This window comes from Lissotriton helveticus, chromosome 6, assembly GCF_964261635.1.
Source record: "Lissotriton helveticus chromosome 6, aLisHel1.1, whole genome shotgun sequence".
Taxonomy (NCBI): domain Eukaryota; kingdom Metazoa; phylum Chordata; class Amphibia; order Caudata; family Salamandridae; genus Lissotriton; species Lissotriton helveticus.
The window spans coordinates 649343291-649368381 of record NC_136067.1 but is presented as its reverse complement, the minus strand read 5'-3'; the positions used below and the strand labels follow the sequence as shown (position 1 = coordinate 649368381).

Below are 25091 nucleotides of genomic sequence, written 5' to 3'. Positions count from 1 at the left end.
CCCGATGCCCTGTTCTTGACGGAGACTTGGAGGCACACCAACTCAGAACCTGATATCATCCGTGCGCTCCCCCAAGGCTTTCAAATCCTTCGTAGCGACTGCAACAACGGGAGAGGGAGGCTTAGCAGTCATTTATAAGGACTGCTATGGATGTCGTAGCATCTCCTCTTCCATACCAGATTGTGAAAGTCTCCCCTTCATTTTATATCTCTCCCCCACCAGTACTTTCTCGGGAGTACTCCTATATCGCCTTCCTGGATATACGGGACAATTCTCCAACACCCTCCCACCCAGCATAGCCAGTCTAGCACTCAGCCCATCCAATTTTACCCTACTAGGGGATCTCAATATACATTTTGACTATCCTACAGACCCTATTGCCATAGAACTCACCTCTAGCCTGTCAGCCCTCCAGCTTAACCAGCTAGTATCCAAACCAACTCACATCAAAGGTCATCTCCTTGACCCTATCTTTAGCAATAGGACAGATCTTCAGGTTGGGAACCTCCTGCCCCTCCCCTGGACTGATCACTTCCTCATCCCTCTGTCATGGCTCACCCATGAGTATCAGTCCCCCCAACTTCCAGAGACGCACAAGTGCCGCAACTGGACAAAACTCTCCATACCCACAAAGGTATCTGTCACTTTTTGGTCTCTGCATTAGGCCCAATACACACAGTCGAGGGATAGTGTTGTATGGCGTTTTAGATTCCAAATGAATTTTCCCTATTCATGCCCTTATATAGGCATAGAAATCAAGCCCTTATTTAGGTGTAGCCCATGCTGCCCAAATACAAGCATGGCTACTTCCATGTGTTCATCAAACATCACAACGATTTCTTGGAAACCCAGACTCTTAAGCAGAAGGGACTTCCCCTAGCCTGGATATTGATTTCTCCAAGAAACTCATTACTATGCATGAACAACTATTCCTTAGGGGTTCATCCATGACGTTCATATGCCCGACTTTACGTCAAATCTGGCATTCCTAAACACCTTCAAGGTATAAATATACCTTCACTTGCTATGGCAAAGCACGGTGTGGTTCGGTGTAGTTCGACTGCCTACTTGCCCGAAGCAGCTCGCTACAGATAGTGCCGAAGGTAGCCGACTCTCCAGCTGACGCACTGACAAGAAGCTGTCCTCCTCTGCCGAGAATCCAGCTCCAGTGTTTCTGACTCCCCTTGCGGGGTGTTGGGATATCGAGTCCGAGAAAGAGATACCAACCTCGTTCATTCTAAGGTATGGAGCTCATTAGAACCTGGAGAACCCTTTGGCAATTCTTGGCAGAACTAAAACCTATGCTAAACAGCACTTATTTCTACCCTCATACTAGACTTAGGTTAGGCACATTGGGGTAGGCGTATTTTAGAAGCACCAGTTGAGTATTTTAGCCTGTATTATTTATGTATGTATTTTTATGTCATAACACTAGACAATGCTATTACAGTATTATTTTATAATACTATTCTCGCTGTACGCATTATACTTTGCATTCTGTCTAACGATTGTAGCAGTTCACCTCTCTTGCATGAGAAAGAAGACTGTTCAATAAACCTTTTATTAAAAACGCCCGGCTCACTATTTCTCTGCAAGGAAGCATGCACGATTGACTGAGTAAAATAGTTATCTGTCGTTTCCACGACTCTGAAGGTATTTGTTCCAGTCCAAGGGAAACAAAGTTGAAATGTTTATGCAGTTGTCAGAAACTAATCCCTTCTTGTGTATTCAAGAAAGTTTCTAGTGACCTCTGAGCTAGCTGGCACTCACAATTAAGTTTAGTATATTCGATAGAGACATACCGACCTCAGTCCTATGTCATAACTATAGGATATCTTATTCCAATGCACAGAGCCTATTGGGGATATAGGAACTACACTACAATAGGGGATATAATTCAATCTGCTATCTTCCAGACACCCTCCCTCACCTCTATCCATGCTCGATTATTCACAGGTCATTCCATTTGGCAGAAAGCTGATGATATTTGGGGCTCTCCGAAGATGTTACCTCAAACATATGTTGTATATCTTCCAGCGTAAGATAGGTCTGAAACAAGTAAGCAAAATCTTGTATTCCTAGAGACCATCTTTATATCTTTCAAATTTCTCTTTCTTTGTCTGTCAGAAATCTCTGCATCCAGGTAATTCATCCATTTGTCATTTTGAAAGGCAGGATTTGATTAACTCTGCAATGGTCTGAGTGCTTCTGATCAGGCCCCATCCACTAACTGTTTAATTTTCCTATAGAAGTTCCTGTTAACATGCAGCTGGGTATACACTGTGTTAAATATTAATTGAAACATTATAAGGTCACAGTGGATGTACATGTCAGTCCTCCTCATTCACATGTGTGCTGTATTTGATAGTTATGAAGTAGGAATATTATTCCCTTGGCCAACAATGTCTCACATAGTCTTTGTGTGCCACACAGAAAGCTGAAAGCTCAGAGCTTCAGCTTGATCACTTTTGGATGATATTGATGGAATAATTTAATGTTATCTGTTGTAAGCCAGTGCTGAAATAGGAGAGTGTTGGGTTACAATCTAAGCATTCAAAGTCAGATTTCAATCATCTTGTTCGAACTAGCCCTTTTCCTGGGTCACCACAGATTTTTTGACTTTCTCTGCTTTCCTTTGCTGAACCCATTTTTGTTGACTTTTAAGACGTTATGCCCTTTTCCCTGTTAACCAGTGGTAAAGTGCTTGTGCTCTCTTTCTGAAACATGGTGAAATTGACCGACACCTAATTGGTACATTTAATTTACTTATAAGTCTCTAGTTAAATGGTACTACAAGTACTAAGGGCCTATACATTAAATGCTACTATTGGACTGCCTATAACAAAAGAACGTGCCTGAACTGATACCACAGTTTAGAATGCAATTCACTCAACAAAGAAGAAAGCTAATTTCAACCTGCAATATTGCCAATCAATAGCGATTTATTTGTTCAATTTGACGTTATTATTTTTAACAAAATTTTACATTTTATATACAAATACTACACCAATATCCTATGTAACAAAAATCATTCATACTAGTCAGTCATGTCACACTCATTCAACAGCAAGCGTCCATATATACACAAATCTGGCAAATTAAACTTTTGTGAAAATACCAGAACAGAGATTGTGAGTGGGGGGAAGGAAAAAACAAAAGAAAAGACAAAGGTTGCTCAAACAATCAGCGCGTGCGGTATAATGTACTATACATATATACACTTGGAATTGAATCACAATCGACTTGATTGATAAAGCACAATGTGTATAAACCAATTGAGACACAGGGTTTCTCAACTTTTAGATTTAGTGAGAGCAACACTTTGTACATGGGCCAACGCGTTTCGAGTTCGACTATTGGACTGCAGCACGTTTTGTGCCATCCACTAAAGTAGTCATTTAAAAACATGACTCAGGTCTGTCACTGCATCTTTTAGTGCAGTTTTAAACTGCCATTTCGACCTGGCAAAATGTATCTTTTGTCTGCCTAAAAATTCCTTTTTAATCCTTATAAGTCACTCTTAAGGTAGGCCCTGAAGGCTCAGGGGGCAAGGTGCATTGTATTTAAACAGTAGGACATGTGTGTTTAAGTTGTACATGTCTTGGTAGTGAAAAACTCCAAGACGTGTGTTTCATTGTTGAAAGGCCATCTCTCCCATAGACTAACAATGGGCTAACCTATTACACTTAATAAGTGTTAACTTACATTTGGGACTGGCTAAAGAAATGCTGTTTATACTCAAATTAATTGTCATTTATAATCCTCTTTAGTGGTAAAGTCGGATTTTAAGTTAAAATTCTGAAAATGACACATTTAGAAAGGTGGCGTTTTTCTGCCCTAAACCAAATGTGCAGGGCTCTTGTGTCTAGGGTCATAATGATTGTGAATAGCTCTCCTGTGGAGGTTTGTGTATTGCTTACAGAGATAGGGGAAATGAGGCCTAGTTGTGAGGGGAGTGGATCTTCCTGACAGGAGGGCTGGGGAGGAGCTGTACCCTGCCCTGATTACACTGCAAAGGGTTCTGCCTGCAGCACACACAAAGGAACCGGATACCAGGCCTGCCCTATCCTTTGACACCCTAGGCAGTTCGGAACCAAACCCGGGGAAGGGGAAGAACTGACCAGAACCAGTTTTGGAGGTAGGTTAGGGAATTCCCCAACTGAAAGGCACCAGGTATGAAAATGGCAACTGCAGAACCTCTAATCAGAACACTCCTGGACCTGTGGAAGATTCAGGAAAGAACTGCCCTGCTGCTGAAAGTACTGCCTTATTGCTGAAGAAGGAAGATTGGAACTGATTGCCTTGATTTAAGGCTATACAGAGTGTCTCCAAGGGTCAGATGGCCTCCTGAGTGTGCTACAGTGTCACAAGCTTCAAAAGGCCTCCTTGCAACTGCCCAGCACTACCTGCACCTGCCTGGACTTGTCTGAGCCCTGCTGCTACCCTCTGCTGGAGTGAGTCCTGGATCCAAAAGGACCAATCAATTCTTCCTTGCAACAAGCAAATCCTACATGTGCAACATTGTTCGGAAGTCAACATTGACCTGACACGCCCATTTTCCTCACTGTCATTCGACAATCACAGTGACAAACCTTTGGATGAAGAATTTCACAACAATCGCTATTGTTCAGTTTTTACTTGCCTCAACAGATGCTGCAGTTTGGACTTGTGGGCATGCGTAGAACGTCACGTCTCAAACTTTCTGGCATCTATTTTGTTTTCTCCACATGACAGACTCGATCTTGCCTCCATTTTGCTTTTTCGATGTGACGCACTTGATCTTTTCCTCTCTTTGCAGACTTTTACAAAATGGTACTCTTTCCCACAGCCTTTGAACACCTATCCAATGATGGGACTTCTACCCTCATGGTGAAATCCACATTGCAAACACTTCTTTTTCTTTGGAGACCTTCTGCCTTGTGTTTTGTCATACTTTTCACTCTCAGACCTGCTTCCTTTTGGGCTGTTCTGGCCTCCATGTTAGCTCTCTATCTGTCACCTCTCTCCTTCACTCTGGCAGCCATGAGTATTTACTCCAAGCTGAATGTCTCTTTCGGCATTTGTCGAAGGAATTCCTCTGAGATGCATGGACTCTTTATCATTGAACTTGCAATGCTTTATGAGCTAATCAAGTCTTTCTACAAACTCATGCATTGTTTCACCAGCTCTCTGCCTTTACTGACTGAAGATGTAGCTTTCATAGTCGACATTAGCCATTGGTTTGAATTTGGTGTTTAGTACCTGATCTGACAGTACAGCACTTCATCACCTCGTGGTATTTTATCACTTCTTTTACTCTGTCACCTGCCAAATTCTTAAGAAATTTCATGATATTTAATGATCTTTTTGTAATTTGCTTCTTCCAGCGCATCAATGAAATCATCAAATGTTTCGACCCAGGCAGTCCATCTGCCCCAAATATTTTGCTTTATGGAGGTTTTTAAGGGAGGCGGTGGTTTCAAGAAGGCAGAGCACCATATTTTGAGCATTCAGCACCTGGTGCTGAGGAAGGATAGCTCTCTTTACTGAGGTTCTGGTGAGGATGATTGTATTCTCTATATCTGGTTACCGCCACCTCCTATGTTGCCTGCTTTTCCTCGCAGCGTTCTCTTGCACCTGGCTGTCGCCGCTCGCTGCACTTTCTGTACCTGGTTGTCACTGCCTTCAGAATTTGTTGATGTTTGTAATATCTCTGCTGTTAGCGCTTTCTTGCACTCGGCATAGCAGGGCCTCAAGCACTTCTCTGTACCTAGCTGTCACTGCCTTTAGCTTTGTCGTACTATATGTATGACAGCTCTGTGTCAAGTTGTGGCACAGTACCTCTTGTCTCGACGGCAAACAAACGTTCTGTAAGGCCTTCACTTTCTCCATAGGCCTTGCACTGGCTGGAGTCGTGCTTTGACTTCACTTACACCAACAGTCGGTTTTCACTTCAACTGAGGCACACATGGCACACACAAGCAGTTTGCTGGACCACAGCAAACTCTGTGGGAGGGCACTCTTGGTTCTTTGGGTCGTGGGGTTTAAGTAATCACCTATCTTGTTGCCTGTTGTAGAGTCCTACACCAGCCCGGGTACATGCAAATTATCAGGCTACACATGGAATTTGGTCCTTATTCTCCAGCGTGCAACCGTTAACTGAACATTCTGCATCATGAATTCCATCCCCATGCCCACGCACTTACATCGCTGCTCTATGGAGTCCGTCAGGTACCAAAGGGTTTCTGTCAACATTAACTCACAAGACACCACACATCCTTACCTGTTCAGTCCATTCCTCCTCCACTCTTCTCATCTGATTTTCCAACTCTAGCTCCTTCCTGGCAGCCTTTGCAATGGAAACCAACTCATCCTGAAATCTGTGGAATACATTAATTGTATCAGGCGATCATGCAACACCTGACAACTATTACATTTTGCAGTGTGAATTTTATAGTTTTAGTGAGTTTATTTAAAATAATTAAAACAAACATAAAATTATTTAAAACATTTGGCAAGAGTGAAACATCATTTGTCTGAAACTGGAGCTTAGGATGCCCTTGTTGCAGAGGATGAACCTGGAAGTGTATATGTCCAAATTGCTGTTGAAAAGTGTCAGCATATAATAAAGCAGCTTTACAAAGCAGGCAATATGAAATAAACAAAGCATTTGCGACTTACATAGAAACTGCAGTTTTGTATTTTACAGTCCAGGAGCTTTGTTTCTTAGCTAGGCATGTGTGGGTGAATACAAAACATAAAAGAAGTACCCAAAGATTTTACATCAGTACTAATCTCTTGGACCCACTCACAAAAACAGTTACATGCCAAAGTGTCACTTAGGTGCACAAATAGCTTAATTTATTAGTGTAAATTCCCATTTCTAATTTACATAACACAATTTACCACTACTATGGCAGAATTCCCACTATGGCAAAATGTCCATCTGCTCTTATGGACAGTTTGATGCGTGCTCTGGGGTGGATATGCTTGCAAAACTGACTGAACACTCACTGTGAGAAATTGGGTTAATGGCTGATTGGAGTGTGAGCCCTGCTCAAGTAACAGCCACTATCCCTGGAAGGAGAACCACAAAAAGTCACTGAATTAACTTGTGCTTATCCCTGGGTAGTGTGGCACAAAAAGATGTCAGGCTTTACTCAGAGCCAATGTGTAAAATATTTATGCAGCACACAAACAATAATAAAGAGAAACTACAACACAAGGAAAATCTCACACCAATTTATTTTTTGATAAATTATTTGACACCAACATGAGAAAAGTCCAATCAGTAGAAGCAGAGTTAGGAAATTTAAAGGTTTTTAGTAAAAATCAAAGCACCAACTGCGGATATCTAGTTGAGCGAGACTGGCTCCAAGTCGAAAACCAGGTTGACTGCGAGAATTTACAAGAAGTGGATTTGGCCTGGTCAGCACTTACCTTTGTACTTTGAAGAATATTTCAGAAACCACTGAGTCAATTATACTCAACTTGTTTCAACCATTGTCGCCTCCACTGGGCCACCGTAAGGGGGAGGCCTACCAATACCGGTCTGCAGGTGTGCCAACATCTCCACAGAATGTCAGATGTAATTGATAAGAAATGTAACTCTCCTTGCCTGTCTCCTACCTCCTCTTTCCCCCTTCTTCTACCTTTTTCTGCCTGCCTTTCTTTCTTTTTCTCTAATTATCGATATGGAGAGTTAGCTAAACAAATGTGACACAATGTCTCAGGACACTGATGTATAAACTGCGCCTTGGACAACCTATGCTAACCCTGTAACAAGATTGCTAATGTGTTCTTGTATAAAAAATAAATAAAACATGTTAAATTTAAAAAATGTTCTGAGAAGGTAAAGTTCAGCGGAGCAAAGCTGAGGTGTCAGAGGAAGGAGCGTTATCATCAGGGAGCCGCTGGACAAAGTTGCCATGAAGATTTCTATATTTGGACTTATTATGGAAGTTGAAAATCTCCAGCGGGACGAGGCTGTAGGTGACTGGAGTTCCAGGAGGCCGGATACCCCTTTGGCAAAGAACCACTGAACAGGTTTCCCTGATGCGGAGAAGAACGTAGTGGGAGCAGCCGCAAAGTTTGATCAACCAGCAATGCAACTAGAGCGGATAGCGAGCAGGTTGGTTCTGGTCTTTCCTTGGTTACCAGACCAATCTTTAGCAAAAAATCTCCAAAGTTTTGAATTTTGGCTATCTGGAACCCTTTAGCAACACCATCAAGGATCTAGAACTGGGGGGGGGAGGGGGCACCATCTCGGGGGTTATGAATCACTCAGGCTGGGTCCAGATGCGGGTTCAAGATGGTGGGAGCCTCATATGTCGCTGTGGCTCTGAGCAGAGGGCCAGCAAGCTAATGATTAGACTCACTCTGGTAGTCCTAGGTCCAGGTAATGAAGCTGGGTAAAACAGCAGGACAGGCCTCTGAGGATTCAAGGCAGGCTCTAGGCAGAAAAGCAGTCCTTCCAGGTCCAGCCAAACAATCTTGTGTAGTACACAGCAGCCACAGCAGTAAGCAGCCCTCTGAGATTCCTTCCACAGGTCCAGAAGGTGAACTGAAGAGGGGATCTAAACGCCCTATTTTTATATCTCGTGCCTCCTTTGATGTTGGAGAAGTTTCTAGAAGTTTCTCTTGTTATCTTTGAAGTGCTTGCAATTTCCTGACTCCCTTTGCTCCAAACTGGCTGCAGAGACAATGTAGTAGTAACAGACCCTTTGTGTGAAGGCAGAGCCCAGCCTATGCAGTTGCAAGTAGGGTTGTGCCCGGCCCCGTCTACTCCCCATTCTGCCAGCAGATGGCCCATTCAGGTGCACCTAATCCCTCTATTGTGTGACTGTCTGGGAGGAATTCACAAAGTTCTAACTGCCAAATACACCCAGGCATGTGACCAAGGGGAAGCTGTAGGCACCAAATGACGGAGGGCAGGAAAATAACAACTTTCTAAAAGTGGTAGTTTAAAAATTGTAACTTTAAATCTGACGTTATCACTAAAGAGGATTTTTAATTATGATTTCTTAGATACCAAACATGAAATGTTTATTTGTCCATTATCCATCTATACCGCCGACCTAGAGAGTGACTTACGCACAATCCAGGGTGACCCACCGAAATAGGGACAAACACCCATAGCGAGTCTGCAATACGCGGATGATATCATGCTTCTCTCTCAAACCCCACTTGGTTTACAACGGCTCATCTCACAACTTGCGCTGTACATCTCAAATGCCAATTAACAATAAACCTAACAAAATCTAATGTCCTTTGCTTCTCCAGCACTTGTAAAAAACGACCAAAATTTGTTTGGAGGATAAATTCTTGTACTCTAACCCAGGTGGAGGAATACAAATATTTGGGCATCCTACCAGATCGCCAATTAAACTACAAACATAATTTAGACGTTGGGAATACAAAATCAAAACAACTTCAATTTGCTTTCAAAACCATACAAAAAAACTTAGCGGAAGTTCAACCGGTCACTTGCTAAAGGTTGTAGCAGCAAAATGTCTGCCTTCAATCACATATGGCTTGGAAATGATGGCCACCAAGGACTCTAAAATGCTAAACCTTGCCCAATCAAGATTGTTTAAAAAACTCTTCGCAATTCCACGACATATTTCCCAAGCGCAAATACACCTGGAATACGGATTAACAAACCAGATACCGGCCAAACAAGGGGTCCTAGTCAAATATTACTGGCGCATGAGGGACGCTGAAGATAACACGCTTGCCCATCTCTGTTGGGAGGAGGTCGAAAAACAGGCTAGGCAGACCAATTCCACATGCAAGTCTCTTAGGCAAGCGCTTCTATTGCTAAATCTGGAAGAAGCTTGGCATTCACCAATGTCATATCTTGCTTTTAAACAAACCAAAAACAAAGTCGTCAAACAAGCACCGTTGCAAATAGACAAAGCATTAGTGCCTGGCAAAAGTCATGGCTGGATCGTGATGCCAACATATAAACAACTGAAACAACAATCCTATTTACAAGAATGTTTCAGGGATCACTATAAGAGGAAACTAAGTTTACTGAGGTTGTGGTGGTTTCCGAACAAAGACCTTACCCCAAAATGGTTACGGACCTGGCCAACTCTGGATTGTCGCCTCTGTGACTAGTGAGTAGAGTTGTTATTGCATCTATTACGTAACTGCCCAGCCTTACAAAATCTAAGGAAGATCCTCCTGAGGCCATTCCTAAGAGAAACACAAGTCAGGACCTGCAGGGCAGCTGTGATAAAATGCCTCAGTGGGTCTTCAATACAACTTTCCTGCAAAATGATACAATTCCTGACATTTGCTGCTCAAGAGCTCGAAAAAAAGGCAGCAGCAAAAGAGGAACTGGGACATATGGACACCTTACATCCGAACCCAGATCCTCTTTCATTCTCTTTACAGCCACTCTCATCCCCCTCCCCTTCTCTTTTATTTACGACACTGCAAGCATTTTATTTGTGACAATCAAATATAAGCCCTTATGTGAGCAGCACCCCCTGTTATAACAGTCATCTTAACTGATTCTAGCATCTTTTTGCGACAAACATCTAACTGGTCTTTGGTGAGTTCAATTTTGTTGTACAGAGTCTTCTTTTATTCATCATGTCTTCAAATATCCTATCTCTTTCATATGAAACAGCAACAAATCAAGGATTTAAGCAGTGTGTGGGAAGGGTGATGGAGGGAGCATGTATGATAAGTAATAACGTAGCTCCTGCTAGACTAATTAAACCTCCCTTGAATTTTACAACCTTATGAAGTTTTGTTTACTTTTTATCAAGTAAAGCGCTCCGACACCCAGCACTAAATAAAGTGGTTAGAGATATAAAAGAAACACAAAAATTGGCAAATGTTGTTTAACTTGACATGTCACTATGCAGGGGCCTATCTTACTCAAATATTTCCCCTTCTTAAAACAGTCTTAAAGCTTCCTAAGCCAAGGAAAAACTGATCAGCCTCTGAATGCTTAAGTACCGTGTCTGTTAACAGACGTTTAGTACAAATGTTGCCTCTTTGTCATTTAGTGGGAGATATGAAAACCCTGTTAACAGACAATGAAAGTGCATGAGAAGGTAGAGGGCAAAACTTTGTCTACAACAGATTTTGAAGATGGCAAACATCATTTTAATAGCACTTCCTCTCCAGTTTACCACAGTGGATGCACTGTACTACTTTTCTATGTGCAACAGAGCTGTACTGGTCACACAAACATAAGGGACCCCTTTGGGGGAAGGGAGAGGTGCTTATGGGGACCCCTCTGGGGGAAGGGAGAAGTGCTTATGTCTGCTTCTATGGCTGAACAAGCTTGGAGTTACACAGCCATCAGTCATTCTTTCCTGAGAGCAACCTTGATGGAGTGTCAACGATTTGTTTTCTATGCAGATACATGATTTGCTGCTTGTTGTGTCCTATGTTTATGTGTATGAGGCCTCTAGTGGCCCTCTGCAGACTTCTTACAAGTATTACATAATTTGGTGGGCGTGGTTAATAAAGTTTGTGACGCTGTGTGTTCAGTTAATAGTTGCATGCTGAAGAATAAAGACATGCAAACCAGAGCTCCATCTGAGGCGTGGTCTGTTACATGTTCCCGGGCTAGGGAGGATGCTACAACTGGCAACAAAATAGGGGAAACGTGCCCCAATGAGACAAGACTGCTCTCCCCGAGAGTTTGCTGGGCTCCAACAAACTATTTGTGCATGCCATGTGCGCCTCAAGAAGCGGTCTACAATTTGCATATATGGAGTCAAAGGGCAACCCCAGTCTTTGAGAGGCCCTCTAAGAAGGTGAAGGCCCTACTGAGGAACACAGTCAGTAAGCCTGGCAAAAAACTACTACTAAGGCCAAAAGAATATATACTGCACCACAGCATAACATAGTCCCAGTGCCGATACAAAGCAGAAACTATCAAGACAGTGACAACCAGGTGCAAAGAAGCACTAAAGTCAGTGATCACCAGGTGCAGGAAAGCGTTAACGGCAAAGACAATCAGGCACAGAGAAACACTAAAGGCTGTGTGTGACAGTAAGCAAGGATCATGTTGCACACAAGGTCGGTTTAAACTGGGCTTTATTTTATGATATACACTCTTCTCTTATGTGAAGCCAGAGTTTGTGTACTCGGATAATGCTTCTTATTCACTCTTGTTCTGAGTTTATGGGCTCCTTCTTCTTCTGCCTTCCATCGTCCGGTGTTTTCTGGTCAGCCAGGTTACACGGATAAAGGAAGAAAAGGTATAGAAATTCGTAAGGGCCTCTATATAAGCAACAAAAAAAAAGGAAGGGGTGAGTGAGGCACCACACGTACCCTGACAGATGTCTAAGGACTTGTAGCAGTGCTCAGGAACCGGGTAACGTTCAGGATAGGGAGAGGCACCTTACTCGTCGGCTTTTTCCTTCCTCCCAACCCAGCTTGAAAAGCGTTCCCATACCTGTGTGAGCCACACTCCTCCAGGAGCATGGCTGGGTGCAGCACAGTGTTGTTGGCCTCCTGGCTCTCCCGATACTTCTGGTCCCACAGGAATCGTAGTCCGCAGCAGTCGTCCCTTCTCTGGTGTCTCTGTACGGTTTCTCGAGAGCTCCACACACAACTCTCTTCCGCGTCTTCGGGGTCCTTCGCTCCCCTCATCACGATTCCGGCCTCCCTCTAGTTGCCCGGCGAGGATGACGTCAGACCTTTGAGCGGCGTCTTCTGGGGATGTATCCCAGTGAAAGGGACCAGGTCCTGAAAATAAGGTGTCCTCATCCTGCGGGGTGTTTTATTCGGTGGCCCAGTCATCCGGCTGGAAAGAAAGGAAAGGTTTCAAGAGGCACAGTCCACCAGTCTCTCGGATGTTCATGTCCCTCCCGAGTGGTGATGGCATCATGACACTATGACAGCCAGGTATGATGCATAAATTTGAGAGCGGTGAAGAGCACATGCAAGGACAGAAACCATTACTCATTGTGAAGAAGGAAGATGGCCCCCGCCCACCTCAGCTCAGATGCGACGACCCGACTACTAGTGAGCAGGCTGATGCCTGCAGAGGTGCCACAGGGCCAAGAGACATTGAAGGACAAACGCTGTCAGAACAATACACTTTAGAACAAATGGAGAATGGGAAAAACACCAAATGCAGTGCAGTCGTGTTCCTGAAACCACCACATCCACTTAACACTGCCAAAAAGCAAAATATTGGTGCCAGGTGGACTATCTGGATCGAAACGTTTGATGACATCACAGATGCTCTAGAAGAAGCAGATTACAAAAAGATCATCAAATACTTAAATAACCTTGCAGGTAATGGAGTAAAAGAAGTGAAGTATCATACTGTCAAATCAAGAAGAGGCCATGTTCACTCCAATGCTGGATGTCGACTATGAAAGGTGCACTCTCAACTAAGCAAGACAGCAAGCTGGTAAGAAGATGGATGAGTTTGTTGAGAAAGCTTGATGCGCATATAAAGCACTGCAAATTAAATTTATTCAATGATTAAGAAGCCACGTGTCTTAGAGTTATCAATGGTTGTCTCTCCGATTCATCCCGATGACCTATACTGCAAGAAGCGCTCAGTTCAGAGGAAGTGCTCATGGCTGCAAGAGCGGAGGAATGTGCTGATCGACAAGCTGCTGATATGGAAGCTGGAACAATCCAAAATGAATCCACATTGAGCAGGTAAGGTAAGCAGAAACACAAGGCAGAGACCCATAGAGTGATGTCTCAGAAGAAAAATAAATTGTGTTTCCTCTGTGGATTCTCTTTTCCATTTGAATGCAAATGTCCTGCCATCGGACAGATATATACAGGCTGTGGGAAAGAACCGTTATGTAATGGTTACCAAAGCGAAAGAGAAACTAAGTGCATCACAGAGAAACAAGAAAATGGATGCCAGAAAGTTTCAGAAGCAGTGTAGCCACTCCCCCAAGGCCAAAAGGCAACATTGACTTAGGCAAGTGGAAATGAAACAAAGTCAATTGCTTTCAAATTAATCTTCCAAAGGTTTGTTGATGTCGTCATCAAATGACAGTGAGGAAGATGGATGTGCAATGGTGATGATGTCACAGACTGATGTGTGCATGTAGGTTGACCACTTGCCCAGAAAAACACAAATCGAAAGAAAATTGCCACACAAAGTCTCAACGTTCATTTGGACATTGTCCTAAAATTACGCTCAAGGTGAATGGTTGCCCTAAAACTTTTATTATAGACAGTGGTAAGTTGATAAACATCATGCTGGCAGAAAAGTACAAAGAACTATCTCCAATACCATGCCTCATACAGTCGAAAACAAGGGTGTACACCTAGGAAGCTTCTACACCCTTGCAGATCAATGACGACGTGGCACAAGAAAACGACCGTACAATCGCTTATTCATGTCCTCCCAGGTACTTCCTCGAGTGCACGCTAATTAAGTTTCAATTCTGCTACTGACATGGGACTGATCTCTATTAACTACAACTTGAATGCTTATTCTGAAATAGTGGGACATTGTTTCATGGACTTCGGAAACTTGAGACAATGAAGGTGTAGTTTCACATTAATGAAGATATTCGACCTGTTGAACAGTGACACCCTGTATTTCCTTTCACTTAGAGGAAGCAGTTGAGAATGAACTAAAATAACTCTTAAAGCATGACATCATCACGCCCTCTACTGGTCCGATGCTGTTGGGTTCACCCATTGTGGTGGTGCCAAAAAATGACAGTGGAGATTTAGGGCCACATGCATCATTGTAGGAATTTGCAATTCCTAAATTGCGAAAATTAAGGAATCGCAATTTAGGAATCGCAAATTCCAATGCATCAAGAAATCGCAAAAGTTTTTGCGATTTCTTAATTTTCCTTATTTGCGATTCCTTAATTGCGAATCGCAATTAAGGAATCGCTTTACATTGATTCCTATGGGCCTAGAGGCCCATAGGAATCAATGGGAAGGCATACTCACTTTGCGAATTCGCAATTAAGGAATCGCAAAATGAGAATGCAAATTCAAGGGTGCAGGGGGGTCCAAAGGACCCCCTCCTGCACCCCTGAAATGTCATGCAAGTACATTTTACTCACACACATGTCCCAAGGGCATGTGTGTATGTAAAATATGTTTCAAAAATGCACTTTTGTGCATTTTTGAAACTTTTCGCAAATTACCATGAAGGTTTACTTCATGGTAATTTTCCCCTTCCTAATTGCGAATTCGCAATTTAAAAAAAATCATGCATAGCATTTAAGAAATCGCAAAATTTGCGATTTCTTAAATGCTATCGCAATTTAAGAAATCGCAAAAAATTGCGATTTCTTAAATTGCGAAACATGGAAAAAAAATGATGCAACCCAAAAAAAGGTTTTTACATTCGCAAACGGCTGAATTTTGCGATTCGCACCGTTTGCGAATGTACAAAAGCTTGATGCATGTGGCCCTTAGTGCGCATTTGTGTTGATTTACAGCGGGCGAACAAAGCAATTGAAAGAGAAAAATATCCAGATCCAGACATTGTGGACATGATCACACAGTGAAAGGAGCCAAAGTTTTCTCCTGCCTTGATTTGAACAAAGGCTACCATCAACTTGAACTGGAAGAAAACTGTAGGTACATTACTACTTTTTTAACTCATCTTGGTTTGATGTAGGAGACTCAGTTTTGGTGTTTCATCAGCGGTAGAAATCTTTCAAGATGTCATTCGTCAAATAATTCAGCCTGCCAGGATTGCAGTCAGTGTGTGGCGCGCCGCGAATGTGAGTCTGGGATGGGAGAATCGGCTGACACTGGCGACTCCGCTTTATGCTTCTGAGCGTTTGGGATGTCTCTGGTCTACTAAGGGCTTTGACCGCTGGGATATGATTGGAATATGTAGAGTGGGAGATGTCTGTGTGAACGGTAGAGTGAAGTCCTTCGAGGCCCTTCGGGCCGAATATGACTTGAGTGATAGGGAATTTTTTCGGTATCTGCAGGTTCGCCATGCCCTGGCCTCTGTTCTGACTCCTGGTGTGGCCCTCCCCGAGTCCTCCCCCCTCGAGGATCGCATTCTGGATGGCCACCTTCCCGATAGCACTATCTCCCTGATTTACAAGAAGCTGATTAATAATCGCGCCGACTTACTTGTCCGACTTAGGGAGGTTTGGGTCGGCGACGGGCTGGAATTAGATGACGAGGATTGGCAGTCGGCACTCTCTTCTCTGAAAGAGGTCGCCATCCCTGCCCGTCTCTGTTTGGTTCAGCTTAAGATCCTCCACCGGGTGTATGTTACGGGTCCGCGTCTGGTTGTGATGGGTTTTTCCCCGGACGGTCTATGCAAACGCGGATGTGGGATGAGTGCTACATTTCTGCATATTATTTGGGAGTGCCCGGGGGTGGCGGCCTACTGGACTGATGTGCTTGTGGTGATGACTGTTGTGACTGGGATTGCCCTACTGCCTGAGGTCCGACGATGCCTGTTGAATGTGTGGGAACCCACCGACTATTCTGTGGCCCAGACCAGATGGGCGACCTTGGGATACATGGTTGCGAAGCGGGACATTGCGCAACTCTGGGGCGCATCTAGACCTCCTGATGTCTCGGCATGGGAGGACAACATGGACTGGTCCATGTTCCGCGAGAAGACAGTCTATGTAGCTAGGGGCAGACCCAGGGCGTGGACGAAGATTTGGGGTCAGTGGAACGAATATCGTGGGAATATTTGTACTCCTCCCCTGGTTGACGCACCCGATGTTACCCTGTCTCCCTAGGCTGGTGTTCCCGAAATTTTATGCTGTTCTATGATTTGCCTATCCTCCCCGCTGTCCCCCCTCCCACCTTGCCGAGTCCCATCGATTGTGATTTCGTTTCTCTGATTAGTGAGTTTCCCCTCCGCCTTCTGGGCTGACTTTGATTAGTATGCATTCGCCTTTTTGTAGTTCGTTGGTTTTTGTATGTATATAACAGAAAATGGTTATGTCCTGTTCTATCTTCGAGTAACATTTGGTATCTGCTTTATGCCTGACCACGGGAGTGATCGTATGTTTTTTTACATTGTGCCCTGATTTTAGCGGCCGGCCCGTGTGGTTGTAGGCCCATCCTTGTTACCCTTATTTGATTACTCAATAAAAGTTTTTAACCAAAAAAAAAAAATATATATATATATAATAATTCAGCCTGTCACACATGCTTTTAACTACAGTGATGATACACTGATGTTTGGGGCTACACAAAAATAAACATGATAAACCACTCAGAAAAGTATGACGTCTGCTTGCTCATGCAGGTCTCACACTAAATGCAGAGAAGTGTGAGTTTCACAAAAAAAGGCTTAAATTCATTGGGCATATTTACTCTGAAAAGGAAATGACTCCTGACCCCAAAAAGGTACAAGCATTTTCACCTATATGCCCTCCAGAAGATGTGGCCATACTGCGAACCTTCTTATGCATGGCCAGCTACTGCTCCAGGTACATTCGTGATTTCGCCACTGTGAGTGCCCCTTTAAGGGAACTAACAAAGTGAGATGCTCTGTTTGAATGGTCATCTGAATGTGACCGAAGTTTCAAGAAAATAAAACACGCAATTAAAAATGCAACTGAAATGGCTTACTTTGATCTGAAATTTCATACAGAGATTGTGTTGGATGCAAGCACGGTGGGGTTGGGCACGATCCTTGCTCAACATAATGGACAGTCTGATGCTCAGAGACACATTGTGGCCAAGTCTGGCCGGAGTATATCTCAGACCGAACATGCTTATTCTCAACATGAGAAAGAAAGCTAAGCTGTACCATGAGCATGTGAACACTTGTATACTTGTATGTATTCCTGTATGTAAAGCATTTCATCCTTTTTATTGATTTTATATTTTCAACACATATAAATACTGGCATGTAAGTAGTGCTGGACTTGCGATTTATAACATGGATGCAGTGCATGTATGAATTTATGTCCCAGCTGTATCATCTAGACAGTAGGAACAGTATAAGGTAAAGATTGTAAACATATTTCACATCCATTGATCGACTGTGAGAAAAGGCATGGAACATAGAAACAGGACAATAATTATGATCATACAGTTCAAGTTATCTTGTACATCATATACATTATTACATGTCTGTACTGTTCGCCTGTACATGTATTAGCATTCAGACTTAGTGGTAACATTGGTACTTACAGATGTCTAGGCGGTGTCAATAATATAGGGAGAGAAGACACAGAGATAAAGGGGGAATAACATAAACTAACCAAATGAACAAATAAACATGTGTAACAGTTGCTCAGCCCATATTGCCCATATTGCCCCATCGTTGTCAAGTGTGAATTTGTGTGGTGTTCTCACAGCCAGTGGCTACTAGCTACGCGTTCACCTCTGAAGAGCGTGTTTGATACATTTATATAAGCAGCTGGTGTTCTGCTAGCCAAAAGTGTTGTGGTGCATACATTACCCAACTTACAAGAGTATTAATTGCCCACAGAGTGTGCATCAGCAGAGTCCCCATTAGTCTCGTCCCCACTGAGTTGAAGCTCAGTATAGAGAGTGTACCAGTATGTTGTAATGGGAACCTTACGCAACCCTAGAGTTTCTTCTCGTCTAATGGCTAGGCTTTCTGCTTTGGCCCTCACGAGCATAGGGTGCCGCGAGGCTATTATACTAGGAGGGTCTGGCACTTTCCATTTTTTAGTAATCAGCCGGGTAGCCGCTATCAATCCCAGGTCTAAGAACCTGGAAGTGACCTTCATGTTAGGTGTCCAGCGGAAGTTAAGTAGCAAGTAGGTTGGCCAATCGAAAGATAGCGTTTGACCCGTGCAGGTAAGTAATATTGTCGTCACTTCAATCCAATAAGCGCCCACCCGGGCACTTCTGTTTGCGCTCACAATGGAGCATGTGCATCAAGTCAGCCCTATTTTCAGTGCATCTCGGACACACTGCATCTGTGCAACTGAAGTACTGATTGATTTCGGCAGGGGTAAGGTATGCCTTATGACCTACATAGAGTTGTATTTGCCGGAAGCGCACATTCCTTGGTATGCATACTGGACTCTTGAGTACTTGAGCCCAATCCGCGTCTGTAAGCTGGAGTCCCAACTCCAGTTCCCATTTATGGCGGAGTGTGTCTAAGCTAATCGCTGTATGAGTTCTTAGTGAGGCTGCGAACCAGCTCGTTAGGTGCCTGCCCGACCCCAAGACATGTAAAAATGCATGGTGAGATGCATTTTTGGCTCTGTCGTGATGTCTCCCCACTTGGCCGTGAGCGAAGCTACCAGTGAACGATGGATTAAGAAGTGACATGGCAGGATCTCTTCTTCCTCCACTAGCGATACACAGGGTATAAGTGCCCCTTCACGATACAGGTCTCTGAGCGTCTGGACGCCATTTTCCTGCCACCTCAGCATTGCTGACGTAGAAACTATTGTCTGTCTATTCGGGGTTCCCTCTAAAGGTATTACAGGTGCATACGGGATCACTTTACGGGTTATGTAAAGGCTTCTGCGGAAGCATTTATAATCAACAGCAAGCAGCAAGGATTCTGGTGGTCGCGATCGCGGACCTCGCTGAAAAAGGCTGACTATGTGTTCCAGTGGGTAGGTTGGCCGTGTAGGTGCAGTGTCTGTACCATGACGGACTGACAGCAACCGCGCCTGCCAATGCAACTGGGAGGCCATGTAGTAATGTTCAAGACAAGGAGCCCCTAGTCCCTCCCGGTCCCTTGGTAAATATAATTTTTTCAGTGCCACTGTATGCCTGGCGTTGCCCCATATAAAGTCTCGAACCTGCTTTTCCAGAGTGGTAAAGAAGGAGGCCGGGATATATATCGGCAGATTTGTGAGATAATATAGAAGACTCTGGATTACCACCATCTTAGTGAGAGCAACCCTACCCACTACAGCCAATGGCAGTGTACTCAAAAATCGCACCTGCGATTTTAGGGATGTCACCGCCCTTCCCAGATTCCCATCAAAGAGATCATCTGGTTGGCGGTTGATCTGGATGCCTAGATAGCAGAACGTATCCGCTGTCCACCGCACTCACTTGCCACTCATAACAAGGCTGGGGTCTTGGAGGCCCTCCTTGAATGAGAAGATGCTGGACTTGTCTATATTCACCTTTAACCCAAAAATTACCGCAAACTCCTCTAATAGTTGTGCTAGCCGAGCCAGGACTCAGTCGATGTCCTTAACGTAAATGAGGAGATCATTGGCGTACAGTGACACCTGTTTTGTGGCATCCCCAAGGGGCACCCCGTCTCCCAGTTGGGTGCGCAGCGCCTCTTCCAGTGGCTCCATTGTGAGCGCAAACAGAAGTGGGGATAACGGGTACCCCTGCCGTGTACCTCTCTGTACCGGAAGTGAATCCGAGATGTAGGGCCCCAGATAAACTCTGACTGTAGGGTTAGTGTAGAGTAGACGTGTTAATTGGATAAAAACTGGGCCTAGTTCAAATTTCTCAAGCACTGCAAATAAGTAGCCCCATGCCAGGGAATCGAAGGCCTTCTCTAGGTCCAACACAAGGCACCCCGCTCGTGGCCATTCCCTCACCGCATATGTGGACACCTAAAAATAATCCGGCAGATTGAGAGAGGTGCTGTGGGATGGCATAAACCCATTTTGTTCTATGTTGACTAGTGTTGGAACAACCTGCCCCAATCTATCTGCCAGCACCCTCGCAAGTCTCTTATAATTGGTTTCGAGCAGGGCCAGGGGCCTATAGGTACCCATTTCCACTGGATCCTTATCAGGTTTCAGCAGTGAAATCAGATGTGCCTCACACGTAGAGGGCGGGAGTTGTTGGGCCTACAATGAAGTAGTGTACACAGTGTGCAAGCGCTGCATAAGGGAGACATGATATGCATTGTAGTATTCTGCCATCAGCCTATCCGGGGCCGGCGACTTCCCGGACGCTAGAGTTTATATGGCCTCTCCAATCTCCTCCAATGAAACCTGTGCGTTGAGTGTATCCCCATGTTCCCTCCCCACAGTGGGTAGCTGCAAAAGGCCTAGGAACCCTTCAAGATCTCGCTAATCTCCTCTTCTATGGGATTGGTAGAGGCGTGCATAGTGCTGTGTCAAAGCTTCATGGATTTCGCGTTGTGTGCATAGCATATTGTAAAGCATTTAATCATTGTCACAGATAATCAGGTGTTGCTCACCATTTCCAGAAATCTGAAAGCCAAAATGCCCCCTCGCATCAAGAGGTGGGGGTTGCACCAGCAGTAGTATGATTACACTATTGTGTACAAACCAGGGAAGGATCGTAACCCCACAGATTACTTTACCACGTCCAAAGCGGATGAGGCCTACATCCATTTCTTAGTAAAGTCAAGTGCACCTGCAGCTCTTTCTATTGAACAGATTCTGACAGCTACTAGTGCTGACAAAGACATGCTTATACTTAAAGAAATCATTGCAACGCAATCATGGAGGACACATACTCGACCCCTTACAGATTATGTTGAGTACCAGAAACTCAAGAATGTTTGGGTAGAACTTTAGGTCACACATGATGGTGGCATACTAAGAGGGGCTGGATTATGTATCTCTGAAAGCCTGAGGCAACAAGTTATTGAACTGGCACACGAAGGAGATCAAGGCATTACCGCATCTAAAAGAACCCTCAAGGATCGAGTGTGGTTCCTGCACCTTGATGAACAAGTTGAAAGGTAACTGAAAGCTTGTCATCTGTGCGACTGTTTGTCTCCCAAAACAACTCAGCACCCGCTCATCATGTCCAATCTTCCTAAGCAAGCCTGGCAGAGCATTGCAGTTGGCTTCTTCGGACCCCTCAATAGTGGACATCATCTCATGGTAGCTGTCAATGAGTACTCATGTTTTCCTACAGTGGAAGAGTTATCATCAACCACATGGGGTGTTCCTTCCATTTTCAAATCTGAAAACGGACCACCTTTCAATAGCAGAGAGTTCAAAGACTTTCTTAATCATTTGACCATCAAACGTTAGAAAAGTATACGTCTCTGGCCACAGGCAAATGGCGTTGTTGAATAATTTATGAGCACTTTGAAAAGGGTGGTTCAGCATGCTACGCTGGAAGGCATCAATTTCACGTCAGCTTTGCACCCAGCCCTTTGTGCCTACCATTCCACTCTTCATTTCACAACAGGAGAAAGTCCTGTCACCTTGCTGTTCGGAAGAGCTCTTGGAATGAAGATACTTCAATGGACCACCAGTCAGTCAATAGACCCTGATGAGATTTGTGTTACTGTCACCTCTCACAAATGCAAAATGAAGGCTTATGCCGGTAAGCCTCAATGAGCTCGAGACATGATCTTTGAGAAAGGAGACTGAGTTCTTGGCAATCAAAAGCAGACATGCAAGACTGATGCTCCGTTTCATGCTGAACCGCTAAGGGTTGCGGTAAGCAAAGGACATCTGGTACCTGCTCAACTACCTGAAAAATTCATAACCAGAGACTCGTCACACTTTAAGCCTTTGTCTCGATGTTCGTCAGCTTCAGAAACTCAAAGTGAGGCAAGTCAAGCATCTGGAAGACTGGTGCGAGCATCTCAATGACTCATCATGGAGTTATAATGTGTATATGTATATATGTTTGTTCTTACTTTTTATTTAACAAAGGGGGATTTATTGTGTCCTGTGTTTATATGTATGAGGCTTCTAGTGACCCTTGGCTGACTCCTTATACGTATTACGTAATCTGGTGGGAGTGACTGGGTGTGATTAATAAAGCTTTTGATGCAGTGTATTCAGGTAACAGTTGCATGCTGAAGAATAAAGCTGTGCGAACCAGAGCTCCTTGTGTGGCGTGGTCTGTTAAATGCTCCCGGGCTGGGGAGAACACTAACCTGCTGAGGAGAAATGTTGTGCTTAGGAACTGCGGTAGATTATGTAGAACTACCTATAAAATCTGAGGCTTTTTAATCAACAGATGTTGGCATTTGTGCAAGTTCTCCCCAACTAGAGAGGCAAACTTGCTTCATTTGAGCAGTTAAGAATGTGGCTAGTGTTAAAGCAAGTAATGTGCCAGAGTTGCCTTCAGCCCTGAGTACTCTCCTGGCTCAAATGATACAGCCGGTACCCCACTCATTCTGAAGCTTGCTATACAGAAAGGAGTCTGTTTCCAGAACCAGGTAATGACTGCAAGGAGGCCAGAAAGTTGGTGCTGCTCAGAGAAAATGTGCATACTCATGACACAGTGTGTGAATCTATGGGAGCAAAATCATATGAGAATGGTCACAACCTTATTCTTCTACCTTCTTTAAACAGCAATCAGCTGCAGAATGATTTTAACACACATACACAGGTCTCAGATTGATACAAAGACGTGATTTGTTCACTGTAACACCGAAGTACACCTACTTTAACAATCCAATGTCCAGCAGGTGAGAGACTTTGAAGACATTAGCTTCGAGTGGGAAGGAGCTGCCAGTTACTGCCATGACTTGTAACCAGTGACGATTACGGATTTCCTACAGGGTGAATGAAAACAACATAAGACACTGATAAAAGCCAACAATGAATCAACCGCACGAAGCATCATACCACAGGTTCATTATTTTCATTACAGTGATAATAAAACAATGTGCCAGGCAAGGCTTCTTCAGTAGAAATCGCCATGTAATTTAGATTGTAAGAAAAACTCTACATATTTTGTACATTCTTAGGTCCTCATTCCAGATGCGAGAGGCATTATGGGTGAGAATACTGCAAAAAGTAAATACTGATAACACGGGATGTGGTATGTATGTATGTATGTATTGCGACTTATATAGCGCACGTATCACCCGAAGGCATCAAGGCGCTTGCTTAGGGAACCCGTCCTGGTATTCCCCTGTGAGATACCCCGGCAGGGTATCCACAAGGTGAAAGCCAGGCATCCCGCCGCGAGGGGCCGTAGTGGAGATTAAGCAAGCTATTGCCCAGAGTCGCAGAGTGTGACCCCGTGAGTCGAGTAGGCACCGGAGCGAGAATTGTCGAGTCCGTGGAATTTTTGAGCCCGAGTCCCGCCGAGGCGGGTATATACTATTACTCATCCACTCCAAGCTCGGAATAAGGCACAACATAGTTTTTCGATGTTTAGGCAGACACTTGCCACGTTTTCTCTCATTCCAACCATTTTATCCCAGACAACTGTTGCCACTTTTATCTTGACTTAACTTGTCTAGGGAAAGTTGTAGATTAATGTTTACTACCTCAAAAACTCAGAATCGTGTTTCAGGATTAAAATGGCAGTCAGACTGAGGCAGATGACAGCAGGGTCTACTCAAGGAACCTCGTCTAAAACACAAACTAATATTGTGTTAAAACAGCTGTTTCGCCATGCATTCACACTCACAGGTACTGAACTTCAAAGAGTGTGAAGCAACAAAGTAACACAGCAGATTTAGAGGGATACAAGGAAAAACATGCTCTGCTGTACACCGGTGTGATAACAAATGCAAACATATGACAGCAGTTGACTTGTTCCAGTGTGACTATGTGAATGCAGTAGGTGAGTAAGAAGCGGAAAGAGGAAAATGTTCAGGCAAAGATGTGATGCATGTAACTCAAAAGTACAAGGATTGTATCACAATTACATCAGCTGAGATACAGCCCAGTAAATATACAATAAATGAATATTGGCAGGATCTGTATATATTGTCGATGGCGTTTCGATCCTTCAAATTAATAGGCTCAAAATCAGGGCAAGCTTAATGTGAACCTCAGTGGTTGCAACTCAAACAGCATATAGGTGTCTGTTGACAGGTTAAGCAGCCACTTAAAGTGGGGTCCGAGTGTAGGTTTCCTAAGTACTGGGGCCGCCCATCTAAATTGCAAGGTCCCATGCGTTGCCTTAGTACTTTCTTCACCTTATTCACATTTCCTCACAGCACATTGCAGTACTTGTTTTTTAAATTTCATTTAATAATGGAATAGTACATATTTAAAAAATTGTTTTGATCTGTATAATTTGTTGGGCATTCTATGCTATCCTTTTCTCCTAGGGAGCGCTGTTACTCTAGAATAATATCAGAAAAAAAGATGGCAACAAATGTGTACATTTGGCAAGATTACTTTCTGATTTAGATCTAGTTTCCTTCAAGCGCAATCGAAGGTCACTGTTTCCTCACCACAGAAAATGCATGTTCATTAATACTTTGAAGCATTGTTAGAGTAAATTATAAGCAGAGCCACTGTATTGTATTTGGTATTCACAGAAGGCACTTACTCATT

At 43.8% G+C, this 25091-nt stretch overlaps 1 protein-coding gene across 1 annotated transcript in view; it reads right to left on the bottom strand.

Annotated features, from left to right (window-relative positions):
* LOC144762435 (dynein axonemal heavy chain 5-like) overlaps positions 1-25091 on the bottom strand; it is a 1437549-nt gene that overhangs the window by 914263 nt on the left and 498195 nt on the right. Inside the window, exons 37-38 of the mRNA XM_078647616.1 lie at positions 23238-23347; positions 6263-6359 (exon numbers count right to left, since the gene is read on the bottom strand). Coding sequence (XP_078503742.1) covers positions 6263-6359; positions 23238-23347 — 207 coding nt within the window. The remainder of the gene's footprint in view (positions 1-6262; positions 6360-23237; positions 23348-25091) is intronic.